The sequence below is a fragment of the Myotis daubentonii genome, chromosome 1, assembly GCF_963259705.1.
Source record: "Myotis daubentonii chromosome 1, mMyoDau2.1, whole genome shotgun sequence".
Lineage (NCBI taxonomy): Eukaryota > Metazoa > Chordata > Mammalia > Chiroptera > Vespertilionidae > Myotis > Myotis daubentonii.
In genome coordinates this window covers 132372440-132391604 of record NC_081840.1, presented here as the reverse complement: position 1 = coordinate 132391604, position 19165 = coordinate 132372440, and the positions used below count along the sequence as shown (strand labels likewise).

Here is a 19165-nt window from a genome sequence, read left to right as displayed (position 1 = left end):
ATATTTAACCACAGTTCTTATATTCAAATTAAGCACGTTTTTTTTTTTCTTTCTGGTTTTGTCCTCAGTGGAAGCAAAAAATTAATTATAAGTAAATAAGTAATCTGGATTGGGTTTGTAAGACAACCCAGTAAGACTAAATGTTGCAGCTAGCAAGGTTCTAAAATGTCCTAAAAAAATAATATCAAGTTATTTAAACGTTTTCTATGAGTTACTTATATTTGAGCATCTCCTGGTAAAGTAGAAGATGAGCGCCCTCAGAAACGGATTTTATTGGGCTAAATTCCCAGTGCCCAGAACAGTGCCTGAGACAATAGCAGGCAATCAGTGAATACGCTCTGCTCTGCACCCATTTCTTTTTTTTTTTTTTTAAATATATTTTATTGATTTTTTACAGAGAGGAAGGGAGAGAGATAGAGAGATAGAAACATCGATGAGAGAGAAACATCGATCAGCTGCCTCATGCACACCCCCTACTGGGGATGTGCCCGCAACCCAGGTACATGCCCCCGACCGGAATCAAACCTGGGACCTTTCAGTCCGCAGGCCGACGCTCTATCCACTGAGCCAAACCGGTTTCGGCTGCACCCATTTCTGATTGTAATGCTTTTTATCTCTAAGCATTTGACCAAGAAGGAGGGTATATTATTTAACAAACACATCTAGAACTCACCTTGTGCTGAGCACTATTTTGAGAACTTAGTAAATAGTACCTCAATTAATCCTCATACCTTTATGATAGAGGTTTCATTGTTTATTGATACTCTCTTTTCTCAAGTGGGGAAACCGAGGCACAGAGAACTTAACCTCCCCAGGTCATGTGACTAGTAAATGGTAGAGCTCAGAGTTAAATCCAGCTATTCTGGTTCTAGCATTCACACTTTTCTTGGCTATAATATTTTCTTTTAAGCACTGGTGCATTTATTTGTGCATTTATTACTGTGCTGGAAATCTTAACATTAGTTACATTTGGAGCCAGGCCATCACCATTGTTCTCATCTTCCCCTAATGTTCTTTATCATGTTTATAAATCATCTCTCCTATGTTTCTATTTGTAGTTTATTTTTAATTCTCAGGCATTGTTCCCAACACTGACCTGACTTCAATGGTTCCCCTAATAGTGATTGCCTCTGTTTGCTTCGGTTTCTTGTAATTCTAGTAAATCTGTGTTTACTAGAAATAATGGCCTATGCCCTGTTACCATTCATTCTCCTTGTCATTATTTAGGCCGATATTGTGGCACCTCCATGCCCCATCCCATCACTTCCTTCAGCAATGCTCTGACACTGAGGTTCATCTCTGACTCTAGCGTGAGTTTTGATGGTTTCCATGCTACATATGCTGCATCATCATCAGGTAAGACACATCAACAAGTGGCGCTACTAGGTTAACAAGAAGGTGGTTGAATTCCTAGGTTTGTTAGGTGGGACTCTTTTACCTTTACAGCTGGAAGCTAGTTTCCTGTGTCTAACCTTACATCTTCCAAATTCGGTTAGCATGCTTGTCAATTCCGGCAGCAGTGAACTCTGTTCCACAACTTTATCCATTCACCCACCTGTCGACACGTAGGGTGTGTGCACACCTTGGCTATTGGGAAGTAATGCTTTTAGAAAGGGAACTCTGGGAGTGAGGAGAATTGGCTGGAATGATCTTGGATGGCTTGTTTGTCAGTGTGTTGGTGTTCTCCTCCGTGACAAGTTGGTTAAGGCAGCTGTAATTAACAGTGTCTGAGGGCCTCTCTTAAGAATGGACAGCCGCTGTTCTCCTGTCTCCCTGGCCTTGAGGTTGGGCTCAGGCAGGGTCTGCGTGCTGTCACTGCTGGCTTGATGGTTAGTGGCACATGGGAATGAGAGGAAGGCGGAGCCACTAGTCCTGGGCCCCTTAGTCAGTGCTGTTTGTCAGCTGCCAGCGTCTTGTTATCGGCATTAAAAGCCTTCCAACTCAGGAGATTTATGTGTGAGGGGGAAATGGCGGAGCACTGCCCCCACTGCAGCCCAGGGTTGAAAATAATCCTGGTCAGAAATACTGCGTGGTTGTAGGATTAAAACAAGTCTTTTTTGCAGGAAGTTATAGTACACAGGGAGAGAAGGCTTTGAGCAAAGGATGTACCTCGTGGCTGTTAGTTTTCAGAATTTTTTTCTTATTTTATATGGATTTTTGTGTGTGAAATAGATGCTGTTAACAGCTCCCCTGGCGCTCCTCCTCCTTTACTTAGTGTGCCTTGTATTTGATCTTTGCCCTGGCACTCACTGTTTTCTCCTTTCTTCCAGCTTGTGGTGGGGACTTCCACATGGCTGAAGGCACCTTCGACAGCCCTGGCTACCCTGAAGTTTATCCCTCTAATGTGGAATGTGTCTGGAACATTGTCAGTTCCCCTGGCAACCGGCTCCAGCTGTCTTTCATGTAAATCCTTTTTTATGGAGTATTGTTTCAGTGGATCTGCAGGAAGGAAGCGCTGTTACTAAAAGGGAGGACAGCTAATAGCACATGTGTCCAAGCAACTGTGTCCGAGAACACAGTGGGAACTTGAGGAACTCTGTTTCCAAAGTTCCTTTGGTTTAGTCACAGTTCGGGTTATAAATAGTATTACAGTTCTCTTGAGAATGGTCCTAGCGTCCTGCCTAATATCACCAGAAATACATCCCTGAGCATTTATTTGTGGAGTCTTCATTTTTAGAGAACAGTAATTTCATTTTTTTTTAAAATTAGGAACATTTATATTCTGCCAGAGAATCACTAACATTCTTTTTTCCAGCAGAAATCCTATCTCAGTTAAGCCTTCTTACCCACACACCTTATGACCGCCCTACCCCACCCTAATCCACCTTTCCTTCCGATCCTACAAAGAATATTTGGGACGTTTTTTGGAACTAGTGATTTATTTGTAAAATCACTCTCCTGTTCCTCAGTGAACTGCAAGACTTATGAATATAGGGTCACACAACGATCTGAGTGGTCTTAAATTAAATGAAACAACAGTTTAAATTTAATTTAATTTTTCTAGAAGTAGATAGTGAAAAACACATGCTAAGTGAAGTGGGACTTTTTAATCATCCATAGAAAGGAGCCTGTGACCTGCCACACTCATAATGAAAGCTGAACAAATATTGAATGATAAGACTAGTATTTAAATTCACATTTTTAATTAAAAGTTATTTATAATACTATAATGTATATTGTTAAGCTTTGGTTGGGTGGTTAATCCTGTTTTTGAAGAGAATATAATAAGTTAGTGCTGAGGAAAGAGGATTGTTTTGCTTGGCCTGTTTATTAAAAAACAAAAATCTTGCTGCTTCTCCTAGACATGCCATTCTGTGCATTAAGAATGGATAAAAAAGTGAGAGAACAATCTTATTTGTGGACCATGTTCAAACATCTCAAGTTGCTTTCTTTCAGCCCATCATCAGACAGGCCACCTCGGGGACAAGTGGCATTGTGTTGAAACAAAGACACCCTCCTGAGCCTGAGAGTCAAAGAAAGTTTCAGTTGCCACAAGAGAAAGAGGTTTTTGCTTGCTTTTGTCTTTACTAAAAGCAAAGTTCTGTATGGGAAGATATGTGTGTGGGAAGATATATATCTGATATATATATATATATATATATATATATATATATATATATATATCAGATATATATGTATTCCTTTATTCAATATTTATTAAGCCCCTACTATATGCTAGGCACATATTGGGCAGATGTTACTCCTATGCTAGATGCTAGTAATAGCGAATAAAACATGATCTTTATCCTTACGATGAAGTCCAAAGTCCTTCACATGGCTTAGTAGGCCTCATAATTGCCAAATAAAAGGGATTTTTTTTCATCTTTTTCCTCTGTCAATACCACATTTACATTGTTGACCAATCTGACATTTGATAGTGCCAGGAACCGGGCCAGGCACTGGGACTGTTTAAAATCAATAAGATTCCCTTTCTTGGTAAGTTACTAATACGTTAATGTCAAGAAGCTATTTATTTAAAGCCTAAAGAGATGCATTTCATCTATAGCAGATAATCATATAGGGGCACTATTGAGATGAAAGGTCTCGAGTTTAAAATGTATAGCGCAAGGCTGATGCACCCCAGATGTTCAGTGAACATTAGATTCTCTCACGTTGTCATTTCTAAAGTATGTTGGGTGGTAGCTCACAGTTAGATTTAATTGGACAACCCTTGACTCTCCTAGAAGGTGGGAGATAGACACAAAAAGCAAATTGCATCTATTTTACTGTTTAAGGGACACTACAGTTCTAATTTTTGTATAGGCAAATTTTCATGGCCCAGCTTTTCCCTTTCTCATGCATAAGACGTTAATTTTTATTGTTTCCTGTTACTTGCTTGAGTTTTATTTTTTAAATAAATTCTGTAGAATGCAAGATGTTCCCGTTTATGTGGATTCTGCAGAATGCAATGTTCCCCTTTATGTGGATGATACTGAGAAAGGCCTGCAAGTTATTTCTGCCGTGGTCTAAACTACATCCAGATGGGTGGTTGGAAGTGTTCCTCTGGGGCGTGAGAGGAGCATATGAGAAGCATATGCCATACATCAAGTTCTAAACCATGGGGTTTGGATTGTGGACACTGTGGTGAAACTGAGTAGGGAGAAAAATTGAAGAAATTATGGTTGCTCTGCAATAGAAAGGACGAGGGTGAAATAAAAACCAAAAAGGAGTTTTTTTGTAAAGGGATTAACAAAAAATATATTTTATGCTTCAGAGTGCTTTTAGAAAGAAAGTGATTGATCTTGGTTCAAGAATCAAAATGAGATAATGAGAAACAGTGATTGCACTATTTTTGTTTCACATCAGTTTTACTCACAGATCTTAGCCAAAGTGTTTGGAAAGAAGGGAGATTTGCTTTTAAAATGTACTGACCTAAGCTTAATTTGATCCTTGTAAGTATTATCTTACCATCACTTCTAATAAAAATGTGTGGTACTAAAACAGAAAACCTGCACTTAATAATCTTCTGGACCTATGGGCCAACCTTTAATATGCATCCTGACCTTGCTGAAACCCACAGTCCGATGCACTTGGTTGATGGACTCTGATTCTTCATTTCACACAGGCTCTCGGGTGAGGCTGAGGCTGCTCGAGCAGGTACCGCACTTTGAGTAGAAAGGTTTCATGTAAATCACCTGCTGAAGAAAATGATCTCCCTTTATCCTTTTTTTTCTGAGAAGCAAAAGAAAATAGTTTTAGCATATTTTACAGTGTTGATATTATTATGGAATATAAAGCCAAGCACCAAACTTGGCCACCATCCTAAAGATGGATTCAGAATAGCTCCTTGCCAAAAACGATTGTAGGCCTAAATATTGTATTTTAAAAAATCAAGTTGTCAAGGAAGACAATGAGGGTCATGACTAAAGTAAAGTTTGCCTAGCCTGATATGGGTATTTCTGGTTTCTTTTGCTCCTCAGCTGTCAGTCGTAGCTGGCTGTTAGAACTGTGTCCGAAACACAGGTCCAGAAGATTTATCCTGTAGTAACCCACCTTGATGGGATTGTGAGAGCCACAGACTCCCTGTTCCTCTGGCTAGAGACCTACGGATGCTGTTATCTGGCTTGAGAAACAGGTGGTAGGACAGAGCTCACCAGCCAGTCTGCCTTAGTGCTCTGGTTGGCAGTGAATGCTCAGAGGTGTCCCGGATACATTGATCCATCCCATGGCGGGGCTTGCGGTGACCAGAGCCTCCAGGCCATTGTCTCTGCCTTAAGAGCATCTGAATCCAGGAGATGTGACAGAGCCCCAGGAGAGCACTGTGCTTACGACCGTGTGAAATCTTGCAGTGTTGGGTAGTGACTGAAAGACACACACAGTAAAGAAGTACTTTGCTATTACCACATGGTTTATACAGAAAGATGTTTTATGTTTCCAAATTATAGGATATTATTGTTATATTTTTGTTAATGTATTCTAATTTTATTCTGTAGTGGTCAGAGAACATGGTTTTTTAATAGTTTTAATATTTTCTGAGACTTAATTTGTGGTCAATTATATTGGTACATTTTTATACATGTTAATGGGCATATGAAAAGAATAATCATAGAGAATGTGTGAATTCTATTGTTAGATGTTATAGAAATCTTATTATTGTTTTGTTGCTGCTTTTATTATAATTTACCATCTTGTGGAAATCACCAATTTACTCCTTACTATGTTTGAAAAATAATTCTATAGTTGACTCTCTGAAACTGCTTCTTTAAAAGTTACTAATTTATTTTGAGGAACCAAATCTATGGCCTGTTCATAAGTCCTGGATCTTTGCATCATTTGATATTCTTCATAACTCTTCATCAAATTTCCTCTTGGCTTCTGTGATAGATGTTGGATATGTTTTTATCCTACTTCTCAGACCACTCCTGTGTCTGTTGTTTTCTCCTCCTTTCACTATACTCAAAATATGGGTACTTTCTAAGCTACTGCTCTCATCCCTCGTCTCTCTCTACTTATTATTCCCAGCCTTTCATTTCTATACCCCCAATCTGGCCATACTTTCAGCTATTACCATATACATATAGGTAATTTCCAAGTACAGCCCCAAAGTCCCTTCTGAAGTCCAAACCTGCATATTGGATCCCATAGATAGCTCCACTTGAGTGATATACCATTCTATTAGATTCAATATAGCAAAGATAAAAAATACATTTTTCTGCTGCTCACAGTCATTATTATTATTATATTACTGCAAGATAATATTCTCAAGCAGAACTCTGATTATCTAGTTTTACCACTCAGAATTCAATATTTTTTAATGTTGTAAAATATGCATAACATAAAGATCAGCATTTTACCCATTTCTATGTGCATATTTCAATGGCATTACATGTGCCCACAATTTTCTGTAACCATCTACTATCCATTTCTAATACCTTTTTTTTTGTAAGAGAACATTTATTGGGTAAATTAGAGAGGTACATAAAGTAATTCCTTGGGCTTAGGAAATAAGTTATGGAGATAAAGGAAGGGCCCTTGGAGCTTGGGAGTGAGGAAGCTAATGGTAAGGTGACTGGGGTGGGAGAGAGGGGAAAGGGGAAGGGAAAGGGAAAGGCAGGGGCATGCTCCCAAGAGGGAGAGGGCACTGGGTCCTCCATCCTAAGGTTTTAAGGGGGAGATTTTAGAGGAGGTCCCAGGAGAAGGTCTCAATAGAATACTGAGTAGCTTTCCAGTGTGTCCTTTCAGGGTGTGGTCTCCACTGATTGATTGGCTGGCACCAGGGCAGGGGGTCATTATTTAGTGCAGCTGGTCGCGCGGTCAGGTGGCTGGTTTTGCTGCTTCTCTGGGCCTGGAGCTGAAGCACAACTGAGGCCTAGATGTTATCTCTAGGGAGGAAAGGCCGGGGGGGGGGGGGGGGGTCCAAACTGCAGGACCAGAGCTATGCGAGGAGAGGAAAAGTCACCCTGGGGGCAAGGCCCCACCTCACAATTGATTGTCCATGGCCAGGCACCCGGTCCTTGTTCTTCTCATGTCTATCTAATTGCCTACAACAAGCATGTCAAACTCAAAGGCTAACACGGGCCAAATAAACAAGGTTTACGTTTATGTGGGCCACGAAAAAAACAAAAGCTTCAATTTTCATAGAAACGTAGGTTTATTTTGATGGAGACATGCCGAATACAAAGGGCTGAAATAAGTGAGTAATCATTAACATAAAACAATAGAACATTTTAATAAAAATTAATATTTTTTCTTCAACATTAACTTACCAGACACTGAATAACTGCACAAATTAATAAGCATAACACAAATAAACCTATTTTTCTTGTTCTCCAAAAGCAAAATATTTTCTGTTGCACACACCAAACAAATTAGTCCAAGACTAATTACGTGGCAATCGGCTGCTAAAACATCCGCTGCTAGTATTAGTGGAGAGAAATGGTGCGCCTGCGCGTAAGGTGCGAAAGGGGAATGAATGCAACATGATTATAGTAATCAAACATTAGCAAACATTGTAGTTTGTTATTAATAATTATGTATAACAGGATATTGTAAAATTCAGTTACGAATTTTTATTAAAATGTTCCTTACACTTACATTCTGTTATATTGGCTGGGCCGCAAAAATATTTGTTGTTGGCCACTAGCGGCCGTGGGACGCTAGTTTAATGTGCTGGCCTACAATATTCCCCCTCAAGGATCTTGGATCTGAAATCTTTCTGAGAAAAGGGGTGCAGGTCTCTTCTGCAGCTGCTTCCGGCTGAAAGAGGGTGATATTTTTCTTCAGAGCCAAGGGATCCTTGCTCTACTTTTTCATCATACTAAACAGAAACTCTGTACCCATTAAATAGTAACTCCCCATTTCCTCTGCTCTAAACCCCTCATATAAGTAGAATCATACAATATGTGTCCTTTTGTGTCTAGCTTATTTCATTTACATAACGTTTTCAAGGCTCATATATCTGTGCTGTAGCATATATCAGAATTTCAATCTTTTTTAAGGCTGAATAATATTCTAGAGTATATGTGTATACATAAAATGTGGTATTATATATATATATATATATGTATGTATGTATATATATAGTTGTATATGTGTTTATACATTGTTTTTTTTATTTATCAAAGAAGTTATATATATATAATTGCCTATATAGCTTTATTTATCTATATTATATATAGGTATATAGAGTTTTACTTGCTTATATATTATATATATACACTACAGGCCCAGTGCACGAATTCATGCACCAGTGGGGTCCCTCCGCCTGGCCTGCAGGAATCAGGCCGAAACTGGTTCTCCGACCTCCGAGGGGTCCCAGATTGCGAGAGGGCTCAGGCAAGGCTGAGGGACCCCCACCGGTGCATGACTGGGGCCAGGGATGGACGTGGGAAATTGGTCAGCCAGGGAGGGACTGCGGGAGGGATTGAGGGCATGTCTGGCCCATCTCGTTAAGTCCTGATCAGCCGGACCCCAGCAGCAGGCTAGCCTACCAGTTGGAGCATCTTCCCACTGGTGGTTAGTGCACGTCATAGTGACTGGTCGACCAGTCAACTGTCTGCCCCCTGGTGATTCAGTGCACGTCATAGCGAGTGGTTGCGTGGCCTTAGCATATCATTAGCATATTACACTTTGATTGGTTGAACAGATGACTGGATGACCAGGCACTTGGCATATTAGGCTTTTATTATATAGGATTTACATATCTTTGTATACTTTTAAATATATCCTTTGGGTATACACCTAGAATTTGAATTACTGGACCTTATGATAATTCTATGTTTAAGTTTTTGAGGAACCACCTAATTGACTTCCACAGTGGAAACACCATTTTATATTTTCATCAGCAATGCAGAAGAATTCCAATTTCTGCATATCTTCATCAATACTTGTTAATGTCCATTTTTTCAATAAAAGCCATCCTAATGGATATAAAGTACTATCTCACTGTGGTTTTGATTTCCATTTCCATAATAACTAAGGATGATGAGTATTTTTTTCATGTTTTATTAGCCAGTCACATATCTTCTTTGGAGAAATTTTATTCAGTCCCTTGCCATTTTAAAATAAAGTTATTTGTCTTTTTATTTTGTAAAATATTTTTTAAAAATGTGTTCTTATTGATATTAGAGACAGGACAGGAGAAAGACAAAGGTATAGAAATATCAAGGATGAGAATCATTGATTGGTTGCCTCCCAAACACTCCCTACTGGGGACTGAGCCCACAACCCGGACATGTGCCCTGACCGGGAATTGAATCAGGACCTACTGATTCATGGGTTGATGCTCAACCACTGAGCCACACTGGCCAGGCTGTCTTGCTACTTTTGAGTTGCAAGAGTTCTATTATACTCATGATATTAGCATGGTCATCTGTTTTTATTTGTTTTTGATAAAAATCAAGGCGTAATCTTTCTGGAAATTAGTTTTATAAGAAACTGCCAAGTAATTATTCAAAGTGCTTATATTAATACTAGAGGCCCAATGCACAAAGATTCATGCAAGAATAGGCCTTCCTTTCCCTGGCTGCTGGCATCAGCTTCCCTCTGGCACCCAGGACCTGGGCTGCTTCGCTCCAGCTGCCACCGCCCCCCACCGTGGGCATGCTCCGAGCTGCCCACGGCTGCTGGGAGCAACCCCCACCCCTGGTGTGTGTCCGCTGGGGTGGGGGCAGCACACAGTCCCCTCCCGCCCATATGCGCATGCAGCTCCTCCTGAGACATTGTGATGCAGCCTCCTCCTGAGCTGGTCATGACTGTTACGGTGTCCCGGCCTGATTTGCATATTACCCCTTTTTATATATATATATACTTTTCTACAAGAAATTTATGAGACTTCCAGTTGCTCTGCATACTTAAAAACCTTTGATCTTGTCAATCTTTATAATTTTAGCCATTCGATAAGTATGAAATGGAATCTTATTGTGATATATAATTTATGTTGCTCTGATGACTAATGATGTAATGTACTTTTTCACAATTTCATTGACCATTCACTCATCATCTTTTATGAAGTGTATGTTCAAGTCTTTTGTTCATTTCTAATTTGGCTATTTGTTTTTTTCATTTTTTTTTGTAGGAATTCCTTTTATATTCCAGATCTGAGTCTTTTGTTAGATATATGTTTTGCAATGATCTCTCCTTTCCTCTTCCCCAAACTCTGACTTGCCTACTTATTTTTTAATTCATGCATTCTATAAGGATACATTTTTATTTTTATGAAGTCAAATTTATTAAATTTTTAATTTTATATTTAGTGCCTTTTCATTCTAAGAAATATTTGCCTATCCTAAAGTTATAAAGATAGTCTATGTTTTCTTCTAGGAGTTTTATGGTTTTTGGTTTATATCTATGAGAAATATTAAGTTAGTTTGTGTATGGAGAGAGGCAGGGGTTGATGTTCTTTTTCTTCTCCTCCATAAGGATATCCAGTTAATACAGCACCACTTGTTAAAACAACCCCCCATTGGCTTATCTTGACACTGTGGATTGAATTATATTGGCCCTATATTTGTGGATTTTTCTCTGGAATTTCTCTTCTATGTCATTCATTTATCTACCCTTACACCAATTCCACACTACCTTAATTATATCCAGGTTTTTAAAGCATTAAAGTTTTGAAAGCATCCATTTAGTAACTATTTCAGACTCGATATCTGTTACTAATGACCATCATATAAAGTAGACATTATTTCCTACCCTCTATTCCCTCATATCATAATTAGAATATAATACAAGTTGAATAGGATATGCTTGAACAAGTCTATGTTATTATGAATGCCATATTTTTTCTACCTTTCTAGAAATTAAGTGCGTGTGCCTTAGATCGACATTTAAGCTCTGTCAAAATTAGCCCCTCATACTGCTCTAGCTATGTCTTGTAACTTTTCTTAAAAGTACGGAAAGTTCTAAGCAAACTAAACCTCTCGCAGATTTCTAAATATACTCCACCCTTTTTTGCATGCGCTATTGCTGGCATGCATTCTCTGTCCACCATTTCTGCACCTGAATTCAGCTAATATTTACATTTCCATCTCTAAAACTCTCTCCATCAAGCTGATACTGAGCCTAACAAACAAATGTGATACCGTCACCTCAAAGTCCTTACACCATGTCGTAGCTCTGATGGCAGTCAGGATATCCTGCCTTATATTTTTTTCTGTATTCTTGACCAATTTTATCCCTAGAAAGAAAACCTCTTCTAGAAGGCAGTGTATTAATTACCTTTGTATCTCCTGACTAGACATTTCAACATATTTTAGTGAAAGAAATTTGTGATTAAAATTAAAGAACATTTAAAAAAGTGACCAGGTTAACCCAGCATGGGGTTCAGGATAATCCCCAAATTTATTCTGTTATTTTAATCCCCTATTTTATTTTATTTTCAAATCAGAACATTCCAATTGGAGGATTCTCAGGACTGTAGCAGAGATTTTGTAGAGATCCGGGAAGAAAATGCCACCGGTCACCTGGTGGGGCGATACTGTGGAAACACCCTCCCCCTCAATTACTCATCCATTGTTGCGCACAGCCTGTGGGTCAGATTTGTATCCGATGGCTCAGGCGGTGGCACCGGCTTCCAGGCCACGTTTGCTAACAGTAAGTTGGTTCTGTCTTAGTGATGGCTTCCAGAATGATTCCTACAAACTGGAAAGGCGAACACTACTTTCAGGAATGTGCTGGGAATAGTCCTGAACTCTACACAGTTCTCCTATGTGTATTGTCCTTGTGGGATTACTTCATTATGTAATATATTAGAAAAACTACATCACATATGAATGGCTCATTAGTAGCCAGTAAGAATGCTCAAGGGTTCTAATATTTTTCTTAAGCTTAGTTCTACCCAATTGTTAAATTGAATTTTTCTTGATAGTGTGTTAATCTTTGAAGGTATTATAGTTCAGGGTTGGTATATTTAGAATCAAATGTGTTTGATCCCATAAAATTTATATTCTTCAAATTAAAAACATTTAATAATACTTTGGAATTGACTAAGTTGCTCAATTATAACAACAGGGAATTCTTCTAAAAGCATAAATGTTAAATTTTATTTTTTTAACTCAACTTTTCTATAATTAGCTAATGTGTGTGAGTGTGTGTGTGTGTGTGTGTGTGTGTGTTTCCCAAATGTCAGATCCTCTTATCTTATATAATTTTTATAAACATGTTTTAGTCTCTTATAAGACAAAGTAAAGTAGGTAAACCAAAATGAGAAAATGGGGCTGGTAACCCCCATGTCCCCAAGTCCCTTTGGGTTTGGGAATCCCTTTCAAATCAGAAGTTATCCTTTGTTTTCACACCAGCAACCTTCTAAGGAGATGGAGTTCCATTCACAAAATTACCCTTCTCCAGCATTTAATAGATAGCACAGAAACCAAAAGGGAAGCAGTATTTCTTTCAGTGGTCAGAAAAGAAATCACAGCCAATTAAAAGTGCATCCTGTCAACACCCCTTGCCTTTTTCTTTCATCTGACTAAAGAGCTGTTCTAAGTAGGTCTGACTTATTACTTCGTTTTTCCTCCTAGTATTTGGCAATGACAATATTGTGGGAACTCATGGGAAAGTTGCCTCTCCCTTATGGCCTGGAAATTACCCCCACAACTCTGATTACCAATGGATAGTGAATGTGAATGCCTCTCAAGTTGTCCATGGTAGGATCTTGGAGATGGACATTGAATCAACACACAACTGCTATTATGATAAGTTAAGGGTGAGTTTCCAAGTGCAACTGATGCTTATGACAGGTGAATTGCTATTGGCAAAAACAAATCCAAGTTAGAGTTTATTCAGCATTTGCAAATTGTATGGAATGGTCTATCTCCCTTAAATCATGATTACCCCCTCTATATTACCTGTACCAAGGGTAATTCTGGTATATAGTTATTTGTTTTTATCATTATTGTAAAAATGCCTCTTGAGCTTTGTCTAAGTATATATGTATTTCTTAATTATTCTATCTTATATCCCATTTCCTGCTTATTCTTATGTTAGAGTATTAAAATTTAAAGAATCCTTTTAAAATAAATAAATAAATATATTAAAATTGTGATGATCATTGCCATCCAGACACTGATTATTGTATCAATTTCAGACATACCATCAGATTTTATCTCCAGCTTTATTGAAGTATATTTGAGAACCAAATATTGTACATATTAAAGATGTACAACTTGATGTTTTGATATATGTGAAATATATAAGTTTAACTGTTTTACTATCAAATTCTTGAAGTCCATGATTCCACCGTATTCATCTTGGGTTCACAATGGCTAACATAGAATTCAGTACCTGATAAACGCTCAGTACATGAGAATATAACTATTACATACAGTAGCTTCAGTAGAAAAATTTATGATCATAATTATAATGAATTTGTTCCAAAGTTTTTAGGAGAAGATGGAGGGAAAGATAGGAAATGTGGCTGGGCAGCATCCTTCACATGTGCAATAAAGAGAAAGTGTGCTCCATGCTGCGTGTTTGGGAGCTAGCATAAAATGTGTCTCTAAATAGGTACTCAATATTTTTAAACCAAATGAAAAAGATTTATTGAGTGCTTTGAAGGTGTGCTGAGCAGTTGCAAGCTACAATTCTTTTGTTGTTATTAATTCTGCATCTGTACTTCTGTGGAGATAGGAATTCCTGTAGGATACCTCATCACTTTCTCTCATTAAACCTTTCCTCTTTCTTGTTTTTTTTTTTTTTTTTTCTCTCTCTCTAATTTCCTTTGAGGCCCCAAAGCACATTCAATAACTGCTAGTTTTGCACACCTCTCTTGGTTTCTACTCTCCACCACCAAATTTTACTGTATCATACAAGGAGCTATATCACATAGAATACATTTATTAATATAATTCAGCAACAAAGATATAAATAATTTTAAAAAATTAAATTATTGCAAATATGTTACATATTTAATGGAATTTTTTATTTTAAAACAGATATGTTTACTTGCTTATTTTTGCATTATGATAATTTATAATAACAAAATACACCCTTTTAATTTTTTTAATGAAGAAAAATAGAGGTAATTGCCTTAATTCATTGTCTTCTTATCTGTGTTTTACCTGCAGATTTATGATGGCGCTGGCATTCATTCTCGCCCCATTGGAACATACTGTGGTGCTCAGACTGACTCTTTTAGCTCCACAGGAAGTTCTTTGACATTTCAGTTTTCTTCTGACTCTTCAGTCTCAGGGAAAGGATTCCTTCTAGAGTGGTTTGCAGTGAATGCTGCTGTTGGACCTTTACCTACCATTGCTACAGGTATGTTTGGTAACAAATGAAATTCTTATTAGGGGATGATATGTATAGGCCAGTATTTCAAAGGGTTCTAACATAATAGGGCCAAATATATGCAAATGAGTAAGAAGAATAAATACAGTCCCCAAACCTCCTTCCATATGTCCAGGTGTTCTTTTAATTTCATAGACATGTAAAAATTGTATTTTTGCCCTGGTTGGTGTGGCTCGGTGGGTTAGGTGTCATCTCATGCCCAAAAGGTTGCTGATTCAGTTCCCAGTCAGGGCACATGCCCGGGTTGTAGGCTAGATCCCCGTTGGCGGCGTGCAAGACCCAGCTGATCAATGTTCTGCTCTCACATCATGTTTCTATTTCTCTCTCCCTCTCCTTTCCCCTCTCTCTAAAATTCAATAAAAAATATTCAATAACAATAAGCCCTGCTGGTGTTGCTCAGTGGTTGAACATCAACCTAAAAACCAGGAGGTCATGGTTCAATTCCAGGTCAGGGCACATGCCAGGGTTGAGGGTTCGGTCCCCAGTAAGGGACATGCAGGAAGCAGACGATCAGTGATTCTCATCATTGATGTTTCTATCTCTCTCTCCTCCCTTCCTCTCTGAAATCAATAAAAATATATTTTAAAAATTGTATGTTTATTTCTAAAAATGCTAGTTTCCCATATGTTTTTCATATTAATTAATGGTTTAATATCCATAAGATATTCTACTTACAATAGTTAGAGATCACCTTAGAGATCTCTGAAAATTTGATTTTCAAATACAACATGCACACACACACATAGATACACACACATTAGTTAAGGATCCACTAATAAAAAGAACTGCTTTCCTTCTGTATTTCATTTTAAATTTGCCTTCAGAAATGCTTCCCTTTCCCCTTTGCTGGTTGTAAACCTTCATGTTTCAAGGTAAAATTGGCCTATTTTTTTTTAAAGAGAGAATGGAAAGGAGGGGAAGAAAACATCGATGTGAGAGACACATCAATTGGTTGCCTCCTGCATGTGTCCCGACTGGGGCCAGGTATCAAGCCTGCAACCAAAGTATGAGCCATTGACTGGAATCAAACCCAAAAGCCTTCAGTCTTAGTGCCAACACTCTTACCACTGAGTCAAACCAGCTAGGCTAAGAATAGAATTTCTCTTTTCTTTTTCCTTTTTTAATTTATTTCAGAGAGGAAGGGCGAGGGAGAGAGAGAGAGAAACATCAATGATGAGAGAGAATCATTGATCGGCTGACTCCTGTCAGCCCCCTCCTAGAAACTGAGCAGCCAACCCAGGCATGTGCCCTGACCTGGAATTGAACTGTGGCCTGCTGGTTCATAGGTCAACACTCAGCCACTGAGCCACACCGGCTGGGCTGGCATACATTTTAAGCTTTTAATTTACTATTTTTAAGACATCCTCAGTTCCCTCACTGAGCAGTGTTTTGGGAGACTGTGCTTTTTCCTTAAAAATTTGTTTAAGCAACTTTGAATGGCTTTTATAGATTTGAGGATTGACATAGCAGAAATTCAACATATACTTCTTGGAGGATAGTCTTAGTTCTTGAAATATTTTATTGGGACACATTATCATAGGATTTCATTGCAGAATAGTCAAACTGTGAAGTTATTGTAGGAATAAAGGGACCTCAAATGATTAGAACTTACTTGCTTCTAATTTCTTGAGAGTTTGTATTAACAAAGATTACTGAAGGTATAACTCATATTATTTTTATTTAGTGACTCTTAGCATTTTCTTCTGAGATTTTATTTTTGCCTCCTTCATAACATTGAATATGAATCTCTTTCTTAACATATTAATATATCCTAGAGCAAAGAGCCATTGGCAAGATTGCCAAATGTAATTTAGAGCTATTCCTTTAAGTCTGGATAGCTCTTGTAAGTACACTTGAGTTAAGCTTTTACATATCCACAAATATCAAGTTAGAGAAGGAATTACTAACTTATGCAAAGCATTGTATCAGCAAATACAATTTAGTATTCACAAAAAATGTTTTCCTCTTACACATGTATTTTATAATCATATAATTTTAGTGGATGAGTAAATACAATATAATAAATCTCATTTTTCTTAATCAAGAACCAGGGAAGGAGAAAGTAAGAGGGTGAGAGAATTTTATAACTTACTAGTAGTCTAAATAGTATAAATGATTCTCTCATAATGAGATCACACTGAGATTTTCATTAAGATGACAAAGAGCTTAACATTTTAAAATGTATTAATATATTGAACATTGACTCATCAGAATTTCTTATGCATACATAGAATACATATTCAATACATATTTATTAGGATTTATTATAGATACACTGACGAAGAAATGAAACCAAGATATATTCTTTACCTTCTAGAACAGTGATGGCGAACCTTTTGAGCTCGACATGTCAGCATTTTAAAAAACCCTAACTTAACTCTGGTGCCGTGTCACATATAGAAATTTTTTGATATTTGCAACCATAGTAAAACAAAGACTTATATTTTTGATGTTTATTTTACATATTTAAATGCCATTTAACAAAGAAAAATCAACCAAAAAAAAAATGAGTTTGCATGTCATCTCTGACACAAGTGTCATAGGTTCGCCATCACTGCTCTAGAAGCTTAACAGTATTTGGAAAATATAAAACATTAATTATTTCAGTTAAGTAACAATATAGTAATTAAATGACAAATCAGGTAGTGTAAACAGCAAAAAAAAAAGCACTAGAAGGTAAAGAAGCCTAATGTGGACTAAGGTCACCTGAAGGACATAAACATGTCGGGTAGGGACCCTGTGCATTGCTGGTGGGAATGCGAAATGGTAGAGCCACTGAGGAAAACACTTTAGCAGTTCCTCAAAAATTGAAATACAATGTTACCACCAATTAATCCAGCAATTTCATTCCTAGTTATATACTTAAGAGAAATGAAAATGTACATCTACACAAAAATGTATACATGGATATTTACAGAAACATTATTCATAATAGTGTAAAAAGGGAAACGACCCCAATATCCAACAAGTGATGAATGGGAAAGCTAAATGAGGTATATTCTTACAGTGTAATACTACTATCTGGCCTTAAAATGAAGGCAGTACTGATACAGGCTAGAATATGGGTAAAGTTTAATTGTTATGTTAAGCAAATGAAGCCAGTTACAAAAGGCCACATATTATATGGTTATATTTATTTTTTGTTTGTTTTTGTTAATCCTCACCTGAGGATATTTTTCCATTGATTTTTAGAGAGTATGGAAGAGAGAGGGAAAGACAGAGAAACATCGATGTGAGAAAAACACATCGATTGGTTGCCTCCTGCAGGAGACCTGACCAGGGCCTAAGCCGGGGAGGAGCCTACAACCAAGATAGGTGCCCTTGACTGGAACTGAATCCAGGACCCTTTGGTCCACAGGCTGATGCTCCATCCACTGAGTCAAACCAGCTAGGGCTGTATGGTTATATTTACATGAAATGTCCTGAATAGGCAAACCCATGGAGATAGAAAATAGATTAGAGATTTCCGTGGGCTGGTGGAGTGGAGAATAGAGACTCAATGGTAATGGGTATGGCGTTTCTTTTCAGAGTGGTAAAAATGTTCTAAAATTAGACACCAGTGATGGTTGCAGAACTTGTGAGTATACTAAAAACCTCTGAACTGTATGTTTTAAAAGGCTAAATTTTATGTGTGAATAAAAGCTCAATAAAGGCGTTATTTAAAAAAAACACGTAATAAAAATAATGAAGGCTGTTCTTGTTATAAATCCATTTGCTTTTTTAATAAGTATTTCAGTTTACTAAATTGAAAATTGTTTCAAAATTGCCTAGATAAAATTGCATGATGAATAGCTATACTAAAAAGGTAAAGATTAAAGTACATTGGAATCAGAGTTCTACTTAAATAATAAGAATAAGAATAAGAATAAGAATAAGAAAAGAATATGAATAATAGGGTCTTCCATTGGACTTGCTTCATGCTTAATAAACAATTAATGAAAGGGTTGTATGGCAAAATTACAGTGAAAAAGTAGAATACAATGTGGGTTTACTAGTATTCACACAAAAAATATTTTAAAAAATAAATATTTTAAGCACAGCTATCTGAATCAGTGAGTGTCATAAATATGTATGGGTTTTGAGAAAATTGTTTTAATTGGCCGTTTCATTTCAGCACAGGACTGACACCTTACAGTGAAAGTACTAGTGTCTGTCATCAGAGCCGTTTCCTTTTCACTCCGCAGGTGCCTGCGGTGGGTTCCTGAGGACAGGAGAGGCGCCAGCCTTTCTTTTCTCCCCGGGCTGGCCCCAAAATTACGGGAACCGGGCTGACTGTGTGTGGCTGATCCAGGCTCCTGACTCCACAGTGGAACTCAACATCCTCTCCCTGGATATCGAATCTCATGGGACATGCAACTATGATAAACTTGTGATACGAGATGGTGAGAAACCTTTAAAACACAAAATAAAACAAAAAGCTACTACATTTCTACCT

General features: G+C 37.7%; 1 protein-coding gene across 1 annotated transcript in view; it reads left to right on the top strand.

Moving 5' to 3' along the window:
• CUBN (cubilin) overlaps positions 1 to 19165 on the top strand; it is a 284448-nt gene that overhangs the window by 156834 nt on the left and 108449 nt on the right. The window contains exons 35-40 of the mRNA XM_059660312.1: positions 1228 to 1356; positions 2271 to 2403; positions 11831 to 12036; positions 12963 to 13147; positions 14508 to 14700; positions 18915 to 19112. Coding sequence (XP_059516295.1) covers positions 1228 to 1356; positions 2271 to 2403; positions 11831 to 12036; positions 12963 to 13147; positions 14508 to 14700; positions 18915 to 19112 — 1044 coding nt within the window. The remainder of the gene's footprint in view (positions 1 to 1227; positions 1357 to 2270; positions 2404 to 11830; positions 12037 to 12962; positions 13148 to 14507; positions 14701 to 18914; positions 19113 to 19165) is intronic.